General features: G+C 42.7%; 5 protein-coding genes across 10 annotated transcripts; 2 read left to right on the top strand and 3 right to left on the bottom strand.

Annotated features, from left to right (window-relative positions):
- Positions 1-3,811: 3,811 nt before the first annotated feature.
- On the bottom strand, positions 3,812-4,634 carry TERG_05991 (uncharacterized protein). The gene is made up of 2 exons (XM_003232946.2): positions 4,046-4,634; positions 3,812-3,975 (listed from the first exon to the last, which is right to left on the bottom strand). The coding sequence occupies exons 1-2, from the start codon at positions 4,323-4,325 to the stop codon at positions 3,872-3,874; spliced, it is 384 nt and encodes a 127-aa protein (XP_003232994.1). The 5' UTR covers positions 4,326-4,634; the 3' UTR covers positions 3,812-3,871.
- A 135-nt stretch (positions 4,635-4,769) lies between these two features.
- On the top strand, positions 4,770-6,014 carry TERG_05992 (uncharacterized protein; the record flags this gene model as incomplete). Of its 4 annotated transcripts, XM_003232947.1 has the most annotated exons (4): positions 4,770-4,781; positions 4,922-5,057; positions 5,154-5,783; positions 5,851-6,014. In XM_003232947.1, the coding sequence occupies 4 exons, from the start codon at positions 4,770-4,772 to the stop codon at positions 6,012-6,014; spliced, it is 942 nt and encodes a 313-aa protein (XP_003232995.1). The 4 variants fall into 4 exon arrangements, with proteins under 4 accessions (XP_003232995.1, XP_047606760.1, XP_047606762.1 ...); XM_047750077.1 differs by lacking the exon at positions 5,851-6,014 and having other exon boundaries at positions 5,154-5,791; XM_047750079.1 differs by lacking the exons at positions 4,770-4,781; positions 5,851-6,014 and having other exon boundaries at positions 4,985-5,057; positions 5,154-5,791.
- A 459-nt stretch (positions 6,015-6,473) lies between these two features.
- TERG_05993 (uncharacterized protein) lies at positions 6,474-7,606 on the bottom strand (the record flags this gene model as incomplete). Of its 2 annotated transcripts, XM_003232948.1 has the most annotated exons (3): positions 6,474-6,704; positions 6,773-7,122; positions 7,192-7,606. In XM_003232948.1, the coding sequence occupies 3 exons, from the start codon at positions 7,604-7,606 to the stop codon at positions 6,474-6,476; spliced, it is 996 nt and encodes a 331-aa protein (XP_003232996.1). The 2 variants fall into 2 exon arrangements, with proteins under 2 accessions (XP_003232996.1, XP_047604515.1); XM_047748531.1 differs by having other exon boundaries at positions 6,509-7,122.
- Positions 7,607-11,023: 3,417 nt separating this feature from the next.
- Positions 11,024-15,321, top strand: TERG_05995 (uncharacterized protein; the record flags this gene model as incomplete). Of its 2 annotated transcripts, XM_003232950.2 has the most annotated exons (3): positions 11,024-11,184; positions 11,253-11,834; positions 11,893-15,321. In XM_003232950.2, exons 2-3 carry the CDS (start codon positions 11,778-11,780, stop codon positions 14,752-14,754), a joined length of 2,919 nt encoding a protein of 972 aa, XP_003232998.1. In that variant the 5' UTR covers positions 11,024-11,184; positions 11,253-11,777. The 2 variants fall into 2 exon arrangements, with proteins under 2 accessions (XP_003232998.1, XP_047606763.1); XM_047750080.1 differs by having other exon boundaries at positions 11,253-14,754.
- A 328-nt stretch (positions 15,322-15,649) lies between these two features.
- TERG_05996 (uncharacterized protein) lies at positions 15,650-17,660 on the bottom strand (the record flags this gene model as incomplete). The annotated part of the gene is made up of 3 exons (XM_003232951.1): positions 15,650-15,750; positions 15,841-17,236; positions 17,298-17,660. 3 exons carry the CDS (start codon positions 17,658-17,660, stop codon positions 15,650-15,652), a joined length of 1,860 nt encoding a protein of 619 aa, XP_003232999.1.
- Between the last annotated feature and the right edge of the window lie 502 nt (positions 17,661-18,162).

Raw genomic sequence — 18,162 nt, forward strand, 5'->3', positions numbered from 1 at the left:
GTACCTTTCTACCCTTAGTTAATAGATCTATTAGTATTTACTCCTACCTTTCTAGATTTAGTACTATTTTATTAGGGTTCTACCTTTAGATTTTTTCTACTCCCTACTATAGCTATACTAGTTTCTCTACTATAAAGGCATCCCCTTATTATAAAAAAATTATTAATTTTAGTAAATTCTCCTTTAATAAAAAATCTATAATTTTCTCTATAATTATTTTTATAACTAATAGGTGAGATATATAGTATATTAAATAACTATAATTAACTTTAAATAAGAGCTCCCTTTATTAAGGAACTTAATTCTCTTAGTTATCTCTCTAAATAGAGAGTCCTCTTAATCCCTACTCTAAGTAGTTATTCTTATCTACTTTCTACCTAATTAACTTATTTAAAACTTACTAAATTATTAGTAAGAGATCTCTTTTATATTTCTATTTTTTTATTAGAGTAAGAAGTCTATCTAAAATATTTTAATAGTCTAAATAATAGAATAGGCTATTTATAAAGTTAATCTTCTCTATTTTATAGATTATTTTAAAATTATATATAGTAAGCTACTTAAATTAATTAATTTATCTCTTATAAAAAATCTTCTTTAATTAGTTTATAAACTTTTAAATATTATAATAATTTATTAATATCTATATAGTATACTAAACTTCTTTAAGGTAATACTTTTAATACTTAAATAATTTTATAATAGCTAATATCTCCTAATTTAGTATATTATACCCCTTTTAGGTATTATCTAACTTTTTTAACTAAAAGACTACTAGATACTAATCTAGCTTTTTTTCTTTCTCTTAGTAAGATTATAAGAGTACTACTCTATAGATAAATACTAAAGTATTTATCTCTACTTTTATAGGCCTTAATAGATTAAAATAGTAGAGTAAAAGTTCTATTAGAAACTTATCTTTTAACTCTTTAAAAGCTATACTTACTTTAGGGGTCTACTTAAAATTATTCTTCTTTTTCCTTCCCTAAAAGCCCTTAAGTAACTTAGTAATAGATATTATAATATAGAAATATTATATATAAATATTAATAGAAGTTAATAAAATTAGAATATCTAATATATAAAATTATAGAGTTTAGTACTTTTATATAGGTATAACTTGTACTAGAGGGATACTTATCTTTTTATAACTTATTTTATATTTTAGAAAGTTTACTAATATTTAGAAAAATATATACTTTAAAAGCTTTATATATAATTTATATTTTCTTAGCTTATTTAGTATTAATCTAATATATTTTATATATTCTTCTCTATTTATACTAAAGATAAAAATATTATTAAGGTAGATAATATATATAATATCTACTAACTCTATAAAAATTTAATTTATATATTTTTAAAATATTATAAATATATTAATTAAGCTAAATAATATTATAAAATATTTATAGTATCTATATTTTATTCTAAAGGCTATTTTCTACTTATTATCTTTCTTAATTTATATTCTATAATAGATTTTTTTAAAATTAAACTTAATAAAAAATATAGCTTCTACTAGTTTATCTAGTATCTTATTAATTTAAAGTAAAGTAAGGTAGTTCTTTATAGTTATTTTATTTAATCTATAGTAGTTAATATATATATAAAGGCTACTATCTACTTTAAATATAAAAAGTATTAATATTTTTATAAGGCTCTTAGATTCCCTAATTTATTTTCTCTATAGTATAATATCTAGATACTCCCTTAGTACTTATAACTCCTTAGTTAAAAGATTATATAAGGGTAAATAGAGGGGAATCTTTTTATCTACTAGCTTAATTTTATAGAATATTAGCTTAGAATTAATAAATATATATACTACTTTCTTTAAAAAAACCTCTATAAAAGATTTAAACTCTCTTAGTAGTTATTTTTTCTCTATAGCCTTCCCTTTAAAGGTTAGTAAAAGGAGTTAGACTATTATAGATATTTTACTTTCTTTAGATTTTAATATAGCTACCTATTCTACTATATATAGATAATACTAGTAGTATTCTTTCTAATTTATCCTTAAGTTAATTTTTTCTAACTAAAGTTTACCTAAGATAACTTTAATATCTACTATAGAAATAATTATAAAGGGTACCTTATATATATAAATAATCTCTTAATTATCTTTTAGAGTTATATTTACTAGAACTATACTTTAAAACTCTATTTTTTCTCTATTTAGAAAATTAACTCTTTTATTTAGATCTCTTTTAAATTTATTTAGAAATAACTCTACTAAAGTTAGGTTAATAAAATTATAATTAGTAGTATTATTTATAATAGTTTATACTTAGATTTTATCTCTATTTAGTAGTTTTAAGGTAATTAATTATAGTAATAATATTACTTCTATTTAGATTATAGGGGACTCTATCTATATAGTAAAAAGTTTAAATTTATTATTCCCCTTCTAGTTCTATAGTTAATCCCCTAGAAGTTTTATTTTATTAGAGTAGTTCTTAGCTATATATTCCTTCTTACTATAAGCTAAGTATAAAATTATTAGATTTTATATTATAGATTTAAAAGGAGTTTTCTAATAATTAATAATATAAGATATTTTTTTAATAAATTAGTACTATAATTATTATATAGACCCTTAATATAATTAAAAAAAGATTTAATATTTTACTAGAGATACTACTTTACTTTATTAAACTTTAGAATAATATTAATACTATAATTAATAGAATATTTAATTTAATCTTTATACTATTCTTTAAATATTTTTTAAATTTTAGGTATTATTTACTTTACTTCTATTTAATTATACTATTTAATTATAAAATTTAATTTAGCCTTCTACCCTTATTAAGCTTAGACTATCTTTACTTTTTTAGGAATTTTAAAAAAGGTATTCTATAGAGTATTCTTTAGCTAATAAAATTAAATTAAATATTCTTCTAAAGTTAAATTATTCTATATTAATATTTTTACCTTTAGTAATAACTTTTAGTATTCTAGATATTAAATCTTCTCTTTATATTATTTTAGTAAGCTCTAGTAGTTATACTTTTATACTTTATTAATTAGTAATTTTTATAATTTTTATTATTCTTTTATAAGTATATCTATAATCTAATTTATTAATAAATATAGTTTTTTTTATATTTTATCTATAGATAATATTTTATTTTTTTATAAATATATATAGTTTTATATTATAGTTATATCTTCTAATTTATAAAAAATAGTTAAAATATTAGACTACTAGTATATTAAATATATTAGGGGTTAGTTCTCTCTTACTAATTAGAAGAGACTATAAAGGTCTTTATTATTAGATAAAAAAATACTATAGGGGTTTATAGTATTTAAGACTAACTATTAGTTTCCTTAACCTCTAATCTTTCTAGAATATCTATAGTTCCCCTATCTCGCGTAGGTTCTATATACCCTATACTCTTGGTAGATCCTATTAGGGGTTGCTCTTCTAGGTTTACGTGCTACCCATAGTGTACGTTCAAGGGTCAGTTCCTAACAAACAGTCGGGGCCATCAACCCCCCCCCCCCCAAGTGGCTGAGGGGGGGCACAAGCCTATGTATTTAATAACTCCTCTACTTAAAGCTTATATTTGATAGAGCCAAAGTACCAATTTGACACTATATACCGATAGATGACTGTACTAGAATAGAATAAAGATAGATAGTGTTTAAATTGGTGATGCGCGCCGGAACGCGAAATTAAAAATACTTTTGTTATATGACTGTAACAGAGTGACAACACCTCGTTCTTGCTCAGCCTTACCGTTGACGACGGACCAACTTTGTCTACGGCAGAGCGGCTTGGCCGGGTTACCAGCTCTAAGAACAGGTTCCTTAGATTCTCAGCATTATCGCAAATAATCTACAACAATTCAGATAATTAAATTCAGAGTGATGGTAAAATACAGTAGGTTTTCTCACTTCTCAAAGCTTCGATCGTCGTTATCGATGTATTGATTGGGTATTTCCATTCCATTACTTTCCCCCATGCTGGCTTAAGTTAGTATGTTCTCCGTAAGATGCGATATTTGCACGTATTCAAGGAGAAAAGCAATCTCACCCCAGTAAGCACATTTTCTACCAAGGAACTTCCCAACAAACGGTACTAAGACCATTGTTAATAGCATTTCGAGCTGCTGTAGACTTTCTCTCCATTCTGCTTCCGCATCGGATTCCTCGTCAATGTCTACCGAGAGGTCGAGGTCGAGGGATGAATCGGATCCTGGTGAGGATGGCAGCGACGCTACATCATCTTCCGAGTCAGATGTAGCTCTTGGTGTGAAGGTAAAGACAGAGGAAGAGAGGGAGCTTGGTTCGAAGGTTGATGTAGAGAGCGACATGTCTGGGTGGTAGCAGGGAGGCCTGGCTGTTGCTCTAATGTGCTCCCACGTCGGCCAGGAGTTCAGCGTCTCTATATCTAGACACGCTTCATCAGAGGTCGTGATACTGCCTTATTTGTACACACACGCCCACTGAAACCTTTGGGCTGTCCTTTGCTCGTTGTGTTATGTTGTCATGTCACATTTCTAAAAACATTGAGAGCGCCGCTAACTAGTTAACTAGCCAACTACCACGTGACTGTCTAGTTCCAAGGTTCCTCACTCTTTGGCTCGCCACAAAAACCGCCTGACAAAATATATTTCGGCTGCGGTGAACCCAAAAAAAAAAAAAGCCATCGAGAGATAAAACGTATTTCACGTATTCTCCTGCTTTCTGTACCCGAACCCATCAAGAGGCTTGGTCCTTGAGTGAATCTAGCTATAAAGAACATTGGGCTATCCACCATGGCTGATACTGTACGTCATTCGAAATTTGCCTTGCCCACAATCCCCCCCAAAATAAAAAAAATAAAATCCCCGCTAAGCTTCAATGTTATGACTCCTTCACCATTACACATAGCTAGAGACTAACAGAACACCCTCGTTCGCTTGAATAGGAGATTACTCTTCCAGAACGGAAACATCGAAAATCAGTTGCCTTCAGCGAGGGTGCAACCGTCATGGACGCAAACGGTACCATTTCCGAGGCCAACCATGCCGAGGACAAGACGACTGCTGAGAAGCACACTGCTGGTACATTTGCGCCCCGTTGCATTCTGAATTTCTGATAGACGTCTTGTCTCCCATTTTTCCACCCATGAGCTAACCGATTTACTTTATGGAATGTAGTGTCGCCTGACCAGGAAGCTAACGAGATGACCGATATGTTCAAGGGCTTAACGAAAAAGAAGAAGTCAAAAAAGTCTAAGGACACAGAGGCCGCGGTGGATGGCGAAGATGGCGGTGCGGCGGATGCTGAATTCGATCCTTCAACTATAAAGAAGAAGAAAAAGAAGTCATCAAAGAAAACCACCGAGGGTGACTTCGAGGCCAAACTCGCTCAGGCTGGCCTAGCAGATGAGACTGCATCGGAAGAGACACAGTCACCAGAACAGATCATCGAGGCTCTCGAGAGCGGAACTGGGATTTGGGCCCACGATGCTACCCAACCCATCAATTATTCGCTACTAGTGACTCGTTTCTTCAATCTTATCCATAGCCATCACCCTGACCTCCTCGCTAGCGGCTCGAAATCGTACAAGATCCCGCCACCACAATGTCTACGTGAAGGAAACCGACGAACCATTTTTGCCAACATTCCCGACATCTGCAAGAGGATGAAGCGATCTGACGATCACGTCATGCAGTTTTTGTTTGCAGAACTGGGTACAAGCGGCAGTGTTGATGGCAGTAGACGCTTGGTGATAAAGGGTCGGTTTCAGCAGAAACAGATTGAGAACGTGCTCAGAAGATATATTGGTAAGTAGTGATCTTTGAAACTCATCGACTGGTCTCTGAAACGTCACTAACCTTTTCGTTGGTTTAGTTGAATATGTTACCTGCAAGACATGTAGGAGCCCGGACACGGAACTGAGCAAGGGAGAAAACCGCCTTTACTTCGTCACCTGCAACTCATGTGGAAGTCGACGAAGTGTTACTGCGATCAAGACTGGTTTCCGTGGACAGGTCGGAAAACGCAAAAAGCAATAATGAAGTATTTACCATTCTCCGTTACTGGTGGACTCTATGTTTGCTATATCTAACGAGCGACTCGACAATCCTACCTGTCCAGTTGCTTATTTACTCGGACAACCATCTGGTAGCCGGGGGGTTTTATTCATTTTTTATTTTTTTGTCAGTTCTCCATGTGTTTATCTCTGCTTCGTATGGAGTCGCTCGGTTCCAAATTGCAACTGTGAACAGAATATTCTTCTCGTTCTTCCTGGCTGACGGGCTCCCCAGGATAGCGGACGGACCCGTAGATGGATGAATGTGAAATGACACTCTTCATTTTAATTAGCGTAATTTAGAAGAATGAGCCATTCTTTTACGGCTAATCATAAGCTACTTTGCGCAATGTGAAATCATTATACTTGAATCATGAAAGCTAGATCACCCCCGTCCAACTCACTCCCCCGAGCAACAGTCGGCTATTTGACGGCCGCTTGTTCAGGCACCACCACCACCACCAGCACCGTTCGCAATCATCCAAGAAGCAAAAGCAGAGGCATTTCTCGTTTGCAGGTAGATCGTTCCAGGCCCGGTGAATTTGCAAACGAGGCCTTCTCCAGAGCTGAGATTGGACAACACCCCACCAGAAGCGACGCGTTCCATAACATACTTGCAGTTCCACGATACAAGATGGCCGTTGTCAACAATGTACTTTTCGCCATCGACCAGCTACACGTTTGATTTATATTGTCAGCCCTTGAGGTCCCTTTGCTGAAGCGGAAGGGGAAAAAACGTACATCTTTTCTTATGATCGCACCAAAACTCTGGACAAAGAGTATTCCCGTTCCGCTTATCTTATAGACAAACAGGCCCTCTCCGGAGAAGAACGCTTTGCTGAGGCCCTGATTTTTATAGTCCTTAACTACTCCTTGAGTGCATGCAAGGAATGCGTCTTTGCCGACGGACCATTGCTCCTGACCGTTAAGCCTCAGAAGAGAGATATCACCCAACATTGAGGGCGCCAGTAGTAGTTCACCAGGTCCAGTGAACGTTGACGAGGACATTTCACCGCCAGCAAGCATTTTTTTCATGGAGAATTTGATGGAGCCTTTCAGAGACACAGTAGGGGACATGGCAATCATGGCACCTGTGGAAGTTGAGAAGACTTAGGACAAAGGGTCTGCTATAACTAAATGAAAACGATAGCCCCTCGTACCTGGTTTAGCTATCAATGGGCATCCCATTGCTAACTGGATAGTGAGAACCGAATTCGTGTCGCGGTGACTGATGCGGTAGCTCCCGCCATTGAATGTACCAACGTCGTCTGCAGTGGTAGCTTGAGCTCCAACGAACTGCCCGGGGGGTGGGGCTCCAGGCACATTCTCGACCTTGACTGGAGGAGGAGGTGATTGAATCGGTGGAGTGTGGGCTACCGGAGGAGGGGATCCGGCGTTAGGGGGTGGGGGAAAATGGGCGGCGCCGCCTTGAGGCGGAGGAGGGTAGTTATACGGCACATGTTGCTGCGGCTGCTGTTGTTGGAGGGGAGGTAGTGGTTGTTGATATCCTCCCGGTCCCGGTGGAGGAGGGTAATAGCCTCCTTGCGCAGGAGGATGCTGTCCCTGGAATGCCATCTTTTGTCCGGGTTGCGACGGGATATCAGACCAGACCTGCTGTCGGGGCCCAGTGGGCTAGTTATGTTTTGGGATAGGGGTAACTAAGGATCAGAAATGCCAGAGACAGAGAAGACTGCGGATCGAGGTGCCCAACTACCTACCTTTATATACTCCCAGGAGCACGCAAGTACATACGAGAGCCTTAGCGCCAGAGTGGGTTGTCTTCTGGGCTAGCAAGGGGCTGAAGTGCTTGAGCTTTTGGCTCGTTACCCAGACAAAGCAACGAGCAAATCAAACATCGACATTTCAGACGATCTATCAAGGGGATGATCGCCGCAAGCTCTCACCTCTGGCCCCTACATCTGGCTGGCCCTCACCATCCAGGGATTCATGCGCAAAACGGGCCAGCCAATTCTCTTCTCTGCCTGGATGAAGCCATTAGTTACCTATTGCGTTAACCAGCGACTCATGGTCACTACCGAGCCATGCTGAGCCACGGACGAGGGTTTGGATGCGCCAGCCAGCTGAGCTCAAAAGAGGACCGACCCTCTGAATACGATGACACGGAAGGAAAGGATGGCCCAGCTTACGAGCGGGCACACTCGTTGACTCCGTAACTAGTTATAACTAATAATAATACTAATAATGGTTGTCCGGCTCTGTCGTCCGAAGCTCAGAAGCCATGGGGGCCGCCGGCAGAGGGAAAACAAAGGAAGAGACCCAGCGAGGTCGTACCTGGAAGGCAGTGCAAAGTGGCCAACGGCCCAGGAACAAAGCAGGCTGGGGATTTTGGTTCGGTAACTGACTTGTCTTCCATTCGGTTAACCAACCAACTAGTGAACCAGATAGTTTTATTTGGTTAAGGTTGCTTGACTGAGCCTCAACAACGGTCATGGTGAACGGGTTTGCCGACGAGCATGGAGGAGTCAAACCGTCTCGGTGCACTCCGAATAAGTGAACTGATGTAGTGTTTAACTGGTTAACGAACGACCCAGACAAGGGGCCCTGGAGTCATCGATATGAACCAAAAAAAAAAAAAAAAAAAAAAAAAGAAAGAAAAAAGAAAGAAAAAGGACCTTTCGTAGGCTGCCTGGTCGACTCGCAGCCAACTATCACTTCATCAGCTAATCGGCCGAGGGGCGAATCTTGGCCGATAACAGCCAACTAATTAGCCAGCTGGGTGGTTTGTTAGTTACTTTGGTTATCATTATTTCTATTTGATCGAAAATTTTTTTTCTTCGAATTTCTTTTTACGTGCATATAAAAACGCCGTAAAAGTCCCGCTGCCCATGCCCGCCCGCCCCTTTCCATCTTTCATTCTCCACCGCTGACACCCGTGTATTTTCTCACGACAGATGCACCTGAGAATGGACGCTGGGCGTCGCAGGTTTTTCAACTTCCGGGGGCTGCCAGCTGAGCTACGAGACGAGATTTTGTTTCTTGTCTTGTTCACAAAGGGAAGAAGCTCTTCCATTCTGTATCGCCGCGCAGGCAACATACACGAGCCTGTATATCCAGACGAACATGAACCGATAGATATCCAATTGACTCGGACTGCTACCCATGATTCTTGTGCTTTGTCCATTCTTCGAACATGTCGCCAGCTTCGGGATGAGGCAGAGCGAGTCATGTACTCAAATGTCACCTTTGGCATCTTATTTAGACACTCAATCACGACGTTTGTGGATAGACTATCCACGAGACAGCGCAGATTGGTTCGTCGTATACAAGTTGAACTTCACTCCCCCAGCACTTACCTCTGGCAGGTCGCTCCCTGCGAGTGGAGGAATGTAATGGATCTGGTCTTCCGCGACTGCAGTTCGCTCCGGATGCTTCACTTCAAGCTCCCGAATCATCCTGTTGAGAGGGCAAGACTGCTGCAAGTCTTCACAATTGGCAGATATCAGACAACTAATGTTCCCCTGAGGCTCTCCGGCGGGATCGTGTTCACTTTGGATGACGGCAAGCTGTTGCCGAACGATGACGAGCTTGCCAGAGCGATTACTGGCCAGCTAGGGCTCGCATCCGACAGCAGCCAGGGATCATCTGCAGAACGTCCAGGGCAGTTCCCGTTCCTGCGTCTCCCCATACAGGTGCAACGGCGCATATTGCGATATGCTCTCATCCCCCCTTTCCAGGTCATACACCCGTGTCTCTCACCGATAACCGATGACACGTCCCTAAATGTTCTCCCACTTCTTCTAACATGCAAAGAAATCTACCGGAAAGCGGAGGCGATCCTTTATCAAGAAGCGGTTTTTACGTCATGTTCCCCGCGGTACGAGAAGGCCATGCGGAGATTTTTATATAATCGGACAGATCGCCAGCTCCAGCTCATGCGCCAATTTTTTTGCCATAGCATGGATCGCTGGCTTGATAGACGCATTGATAAGTTTATCCGGGCGCGCAGCCCGGACATTGAGGATCTTCGGCGTAGGATAGAAAAAGGTGAATTCAAACACCCGTGTCTTATATAATCTATGAATGATTGAATGAATGAATGAATGAATGAATGAACGAACGAACGAACGAACGAATGGATGGATGGATAGATGGATGGATGGATGGATGGATGAATGGTAGCATTATAGCGTGGCGGAAATAATTGATCTTACGATGGGTAAGAAATATTATATTCGCAGGAGATGCTGGGCGTTTAAGCAACGAGGACGAGGCTCACCACGGCCCTTAATGCCCTGAGCTGCAGATGCCGACGTTATGAGTGCTCCGTACAAGGGCCAACGCATCTCAGATTCTCAGCAGCCTTCCCGGCGTTAACTGATTACTCGTAACTTGCCCGAGTGCTTCCAAGCCTCGCATACCTGAGTCCCAGACATCATGCAACCGTGGCCATGGTTGCTTAGCTAGTTATTCCGTGGCGCCGCTCTTCTTGCTCCCACTCTCCCCTGGCAGCTGCTGGCGCTTATAACGAAGTGACGCTGATTCCAAACCAGGTCTTCGTCTTCATCTTCGTCTTCTTCGTCGTCTTCTTCGTTGTCGTTGACTGATCAATGATATGTAACTAAGGTTGCTCCCTCGTTACGAGCAGCGCATGACTAATAATCCGCCGCCGGTGGCAAAAAAAAAAAAAAAACACCGCGAGATCGCCTCATTTCTTTTTCTGTTCCTTTTTCCCAGACGACGAGCCGTCAGTTGAATGATGATAATTTAACGATCCAAACCGCCTCTTCAGCTCGATGGAGATCCCAAGAAAGCGAGGAGAGGAAAAGACGCTCTTTTCAGCCGTCGGTGTCTCGGATCGCGTGCTCGCCCCTCTGTCGCCAGCGTGGTTCACTCTTGACCCTTTTCCTCCCTCTCCTCCGGCCTGCGCGAAGGCTAACTAACTAGTTAACTAGTAGTTAAGAGTGCCTGGCTGCCGTTGACTTTGGCGCCGCGCTCGCCGCGAAAAGCTGCCAGCAGTCTCTCGGCCTGTAGCAGCAAGCTGGAGCTGTCTACCACTACGGAGTATCGAGAGAAGAGAGCTGGCTGATTTATGAGTGCTCCATATGAGATACAAAGTGCTGCTGCTGCCGCTGCCGACAGGATATTCGGGACCCGCTGCTATTCCCGAATTTTGAGACTGCCTGCCGAGCCCGGTATGAATATATATCTATGGATCCATCTATATATATATATATATATATATACACTAACGGTCAAGAAGGAGCCGCTGCGATATTAATATCCTACATACTCCACAGGATCTAGGCCCTCATACACTTGCCTGGATGCATCTGCAAGAACCTCCTGTCCATCTCCCCCTTATCCCCTTGCCACCTAGATCTGGAAGAGCGTGGCTTTGAATATTGGAGCTGTGCATCCCCTAGTCCGCCTTTGTCAATCTCTACTAGCACATGCTCCCTCCCTGATTGCAGCATCAACATACAAAAGTCCTTCCTTAGTCTCTCATTTCATCTATATATTGTTGTTTCTGTCGCTATCTTTGCAATTCCCATGCTATGGTGTATTGTCATTTGACGCAGTGAATCCGTTCTTGTATCCTTTGACAGCGTCCCTTACCACCTTTTTACCCCTCCTCTCCCTTCTCTCTTCTGCTTCTATCTCGGTAAGATACTAAGTACCCGGCATATCTCGAGGAACACCTGGCAGCGACTGGGCAAAGGCACTCATATCAAGCAAAAACTTCGCACCCGGTTAACCGATACACCTGCAACTGTAACACACAGCAATGGCTCCCCAGGAAGAACTTGATGGCCCAGATTCCATATCCGAGGGCGATTTGGAAGTAAGTGAGCCTTCCCTCTCCAGATTATGTTGCCATATTCTAATATTCACTTACGAAGTTCTATCGAGATGCACTCGAATTCCCCCATGAACTCGATGATTCTATTCAACGGCCTTTGTCCTCGCGTTCCGTCGTTAGGACCCCAAGCTCTAAATACAGAGATAAAACTATCATCAAGACGCTCGATGATGTAACACCACAACCCCAGGTCCTAGAAGAAGGAGTGAATGAAGCCAGCGACGATGTCAATAAGACAAACATAAGCGAACCCAGCGAGCTGCCTAGAGAGGAAGATTTGGCCGACGAGCAATCAATCAGCTCCCAGATTTGTGTCTCCCCTTCGTGGTCTAGAGCTGCTGACAAGAAAAGAAGGAAAAAAGACCAAAAACGACAAGAACAGGATCAACGAGACTTGGAACGAAAATTGGAGCACGAATCGAAGAAACAGCATAGCGGAACTTCTCGGAGAGAACCTAGGAAGCTGACCAAGCGGCCTCCACCAGCCACTTCTAGCAGGGCCTCCAGCGCCAATAGTCGTATGCAGCGCCCATCAACTGCATCTTCTTTTAGGTCGCTCTGGTCAAACAGATCCTCTAGAGCCAGCTCAGTTCAGGGATCTGATACTGATGGCCAGAAGCGGCTTTCTTTTTTGGACTCTTTCAAAAAGGTGCAAAAAGGCGGAGGAGCTTGGCGTCCGCGGATGTGGTCGAAGAAATTCAAAGCCAGAAACGCTGTGCCACAGAGAAGTCACGTATCTGATTCTGAAGCGCAGCTGGAAAGTGCCCCTAGACATTCTTTACACACTGTCAAGAAACATGGGGACCTCCGTTCTATAGCCAGGTCACACTCCAATGAGGATGGTGATGACCAGATTACAAGTCCAGTTGTTCAAGCCGAGAAGCCAGGCCACTACCCTGAGGGTTTCCGTGAATGCCACGATGGCAAGGCTGACGCTTGTGAACGAATATTACAGGGAAGGCCGTCCCAACCCGGGAATGGCCAGTCAGCCCAGAAAGGTCAGGGCCAGAGCTCTCCACCATTCAGAGGGGTTGTTATCGGGCCCAGTAGTAGTAAGAAACGGTCGGCCCGTGCCCCTATCGCAAATAACATCGAATCACCAGGTCCAATCTCCCCGTCAAGGATACCGTTTGCTTCCTCGTTCAAAAGCCCCGTGGCCGAGACCCTTAGAGACGATATCGGCAGCGCTTCTATGGACCAATCATTTTTTGTAAAAATTCCAAAAAACCCAACTCACGATTTTGACAGGTCTAGAGAAAATGCTGGCCAAACGCCTAAGAAGGAAGAGCAGGTGTCGCTTCAACCGCGGTCTCCCAATATATCTAAGAAAATCAACCGCAATTTTGATTTTCGTGCCTCTCCAAGAGCTGATGCCAAGAAGCCTAGGGAGTTGTTTGAGGTTGTAGACCTTCCTCGTGATAATGACCCAGTAATGGAGTCGAATAACCAACCTGGTATCCATGATAAACCTACAACTGAGGCACAAGATTCCTCCTGCACTTCCGATACAGCCGTTATTGTCGATGGCATGCCCGTAGCTAGTTCAGATTCCAATAATTACGATAATAAAACGAAGACGACCGTTAATTTCAGCCGAACAGCGCGGCTGCGGCCATCTCCGTTATCAGGGCCTCCCCTCTTCAGCCCAGAACCCAAGGGTTCAGCAGCGTGCAACGGCAATACTGATCCAATTTGTGCTGGAATTGCACTTCAGCCAATGGTCACTTCGCCAACTGGACAAGGGCGCCAACTTGCCGCCGAATCAATTCCAGCTGGAACCCGTCACCTTTCTCTTGACCGTTTTCTGAGACCTAGTAGGGCGAAGAAGGCAGCCATAAATGAGATAGATACCCCTCCTGCTAAGCAAGCAGTGCTTGATTTTAATGCAGGAACTACAAATGACACGAAAATTCCAGGTAAAGGTCATTCAGACGATCAGACTTCTACAAATGTGGCATCTAAGTCTGATGGCAAGTCCAAATCAAAAGTCATTGACAGCGCACAAGAAGGCTCCCTCTCGCTTGGGAATGGCGAGCAGAAATTAACTGCTAATGATGGAAATACGGCAAGGCCACGCCGTAATTCGATTGATATCATCCATAAGTTACGTCCGTCACTGGGCAAGACCGAGGCGAAGCTTAAAAAAAAGAGACCGAATTCGACTGGGGTCGGTTCGATCTCCACCTCAGTTGAGAAACCGCCGTCTAGTCACGCCAGTGGTCCAGTTGCTCCAAACTTTCCTCTTCCTTCTCCTGAAAACACAAGTCCGGGCCATCCCTCTTCCCCTACCAGTATATCAGCTCTTAGGAGTATGAAGGAAGAAGGAAATAGCTACTTTACTAAGCCGGTAGGCAAGCCATGGCTTGGGTCAGATCAAATTTCGAGCTCTTCTAGCTTGCTTGGATTTTCCAGTGTGAGCCCCGGCTCATCCAGAGGCAACCGCCCTACTAATTCATGCCAGCGTATTGCGAAAATGTTTGTAATATGCTGCAAATGCAAGTTCTGGCATGATATGCCATCAGATGCCTATGCTAAGCTTGCGTTCCCTACTGTTGCGGCATTGAAGAATAAATTGGTAACAGGGCCTACCCAAAGCTCTAGACACTCGGAGGAAGATGGAGGTGTACGGTGGCCAAGTATCTCAGAACCCTCCAGTCCACAGCTAAATAAGATGGATGATGAGACTAGGACCAGCATCAATTTGATGGGCACTGGGAATCGTGGTAGTAGGCAAAGCACAAACACGATGAGCAGTGGCACAATATCCCCTCCATCTGCCTTCTCCCGCTTCTCATTCCTCAACCAGTCGGTCATTAAGTGCTGTTGGTGTGAGCACAGAATGTCCCGAACATGCTGTGCAGGGTGGACCGCGCTTGTCCAGCTACGGGAGCGTCACCACTAAGTAGCTCCGGAGAAAAAAAAATATCCTCTGAGCAGAGAAATCGCTTTTTCTTTGCTGGTCATTCAATTACGATATATTTGATCGACTACATAACTGACGGAAGAAGAAAAGCTGAAAAGAGAGTATCACCTTTAAGGACCCTGATGATAACTATACCTACTGATCACGCATTACTCCTTTCTATGGGGCTCGGTACTTTTTTCTTTTCTCTCGCTTTGATATTTACTTCATGATGAAATGATGATGGACTGAATTGATTGTAATTGTTTAGAATTGCTTTGGATCTTATAACGTTTTAGTTGGCGCGGATTTATTGCTATGCATTTTGATTTCGGGCTTATCCGCTTGTATTGACTATTTTGATTCCTGATAATTTCCACCTGACGATATTGTTGAATTTAATAACGTGATATAAAAGTACGATAGAGCTGTCCCGAAACGGCCCCATTTCCTGTCTGTTTCGCTGGTTATTGCCATAGTCAAATATATTTGAAATATACAGGCTGAAATCAAATGAGATCGATTCAGCTGTATTTCAATAAGGAGTTAACATCTGCACGTCTGAAAATAGAATAAGGTTCAATTTTATATAACCCCGCGACCACAAGAGCAAAAACGAACCGTAGATAGAAGCTTATGGGAAAAAAGGACAAAAGGAAGAAAAAAAAAAGATATAAAATCTTGAGTCGTAATGAATGGAAGATGTGAGATAATGTTACAAATGAGCGATAATATCAAGCGTTTATGGTCGTCTGATTCGGCTAAAGTTATCAATGATAAAAGCAGATTCAAACCTGCACAGTATTGTAGTAGCGCCACGGGATAACGGAGCTTTGAGAGTAACATCGCTGCAGGGGGGTATCAGGGTATTGAAGAATCATATAAGGCAGAGTTATCACGCATCAGGCGTGCAAATAGATGCATTGATGGCTGCGTGGACGTCCTGCTTTCTAAAGCCGGGGGCTCTCCCGAGGCAAGTTGATCGGCTTGCTAGTTCTAATTGTAGAAGCAAGGTAAGTTACGTGAACACACGGAATAGAGCGAAAATAAGATCGGCTGAAGATAGCAAATAACTATTCAACTCACGAGTGGTAAATTTCTCAACATCCAAAATCACGGTTCGTGGTCTGTGAGTTACAGTGCTGAAATTTACAGTTTGGTCGATAGCGGGTGTTGGAGGTAGGAACTGAGAATCAAGCCCGAGTGGTCGCATAATAGACGAACTGCTACTAGGACTGTTATAATTGCTGCGGTGCTTCAATGGCGAGTATGAGGTTTCGATGGAGGAAGTTGCAACTTGTACATTTGGTTGTGAGCGAGGAGGATGGGCGAGTTTATTAGAAGCTAGCAGCTTGCGAGAATTCGCAACGAGGGAGGAGGGAATTTCGATGAAGGTGGAAAGACTGCCCAGGTGGATGCCTTTTGTTTTCAGATACCCTTCCACATCATGGCAGTCGAACCAAGTGCCTCCGAGTCCCATTTTCTCAATAAATTCTTGCACGGTACTGAACTGCTCATTTTCCCCCATCTGAGAGAGGAGCGTCCCGAGGACACGGTCCAGGGATTGCATATTCGGAGGAAACATGCTATTCCCAAGACCATCTCTTCGAGGATAATGCATTCCTGCGCCCCCAAGACAGAAGTGTGGTTTTTCTATGAATTCCAACGGCTCGTTTGCAGTTCTTCGTAGTAGGGTAGTAAACGAGTTATGTAGATGACTTCTCATAGTCAGGTAGAATGTGAGCCTGAACTTGTGGGTCAAGCGCTCTGGTCGTGTCCCAGGGTTTGTCAATAGAGCATAGCCGTATTCGAGTGAGCGGCGATGGAGCCGACGAGCAAAGCTGGACTCTTGATGGCTATACGTAATTGGAAGGTCGCGGCTGAAAAGGTATCCACCGCTAGAGCAAGGAGAAGGGAGAGGGCAATAGGACAATCCAGTCCCTTCGAAAGCGGGAATGCTGACTGAAGGGATGTTGATAGAGGTTATAGCATCATTTGTCGTGGGGCCATAAAATTGGGTAGTATCGGTAGGGATAGTACTCATATATAAGAGGTTATTGCCGTCCTTCAATGGCAAGGGCTCGGCGTTGAAATACCCCAATTTGTCATGAACATTCTGGCATGATTCATCACTGGCATAAGTATCTGTGGGATTGCTCAAAATAACACAGCTGGCGTTTTCTGCAGCGGTCGTTGGCGCTGGTAATTCGTCCAAGTCACTTGTAGGACTCTTACCACCCTCTGAGACCTCGGGGGTCAAGGACATGACCCGCCTTGTCGTCCTTTCCAACTGTTGTGCCAGCCTTGGATATGCCGATAGAGCGCCACTTCTCACAGCTTCGTCGTTGAAAGCTAGGAATGCTTCCCTCATCTCTTGCATGTTTGCTTCTAGCTCTGTAACACGCTGGGTTAGAGACGAGATTGCGGTTTCCTTTCGCATTCTGTATGCTCGTTGAGCAAGCCGTATCTGAGTCCGACGGCGCTGTTGAATGGCATTAGCACGTAGCTATGTAGTTTTGGCGCAAAGGCTTTATCTGACTTACTTCGGCAGCCGTTCTATCGGGACAGTCCACCCTTGGACGTCCACGTTTCTTGGTCTCGTTTGACATTGACACAGCGCCAGTCTCCCTCCCACCCTTCTTGTGTATATTTACCCGTGTTGATACACTTTTCTGTTTCTGCTGACCAGTGCTAGTGGAATTTTCCTTGTCTTTACTGTCCCCAACAAGCTGTTTTCTCCCTGGCTCGTCGTAATTTGGGTACATCATCAAACCACCCATAAGCAAAGTATTATCCTCGGCTGAAAGTCCAGTAGTAGGAAACGGCGCATGCGGTACATCTTGGAACGACATTGTTGAGAGAATGTCAAAGCTGCGGTTTGAAGATGGAACAGAAAACATGGCCATTGCGATTGTGTCCGGGGCGTGCCCACTATCAGGGCTGAACAAAGCAACCAGGGTATATAAAGTATCCAGCTCCTTCGCCTGGAAAAGGGCTCGACAGCTCACTCAGGCCAGAAGCTTTAGGGCGCAGGGTGAAGAAAAAAAAAAGAAAACTGAAGGAAAAGAGAGATAATCCTTTCTCCGATCAGGTCTCGTTGGAGTTGAAGCGTTGCTGGTGGTGTGGAGAGGCTGAAGCATGAGGGCTCAGCTGGAGCAAGATAACTAGTTAGGACCGATAGGTGCGGAAGGGATCGAGAAACTCTCAGCAACTAGTTAGTTGACTGGCTGGCTGGCTCCTTCAAGCGTCTCACACAGATATAATAGACAAAATAAATGTCGCCGGCACCGGGCGCTGACCAGGGATGGCACGTACGGGTTCAGTTGTTGAGTGATGACTTGCATCTGTCGTGAGGGAGGAGGCAGATGGCGGGTCTGCCGGTCCCCCTTTGAGAGCGAGCAAAGCTGA

The sequence above is a fragment of the Trichophyton rubrum genome (assembly GCF_000151425.1).
Source record: "Trichophyton rubrum CBS 118892 genomic scaffold supercont2.7, whole genome shotgun sequence".
Lineage (NCBI taxonomy): Eukaryota > Fungi > Ascomycota > Eurotiomycetes > Onygenales > Arthrodermataceae > Trichophyton > Trichophyton rubrum.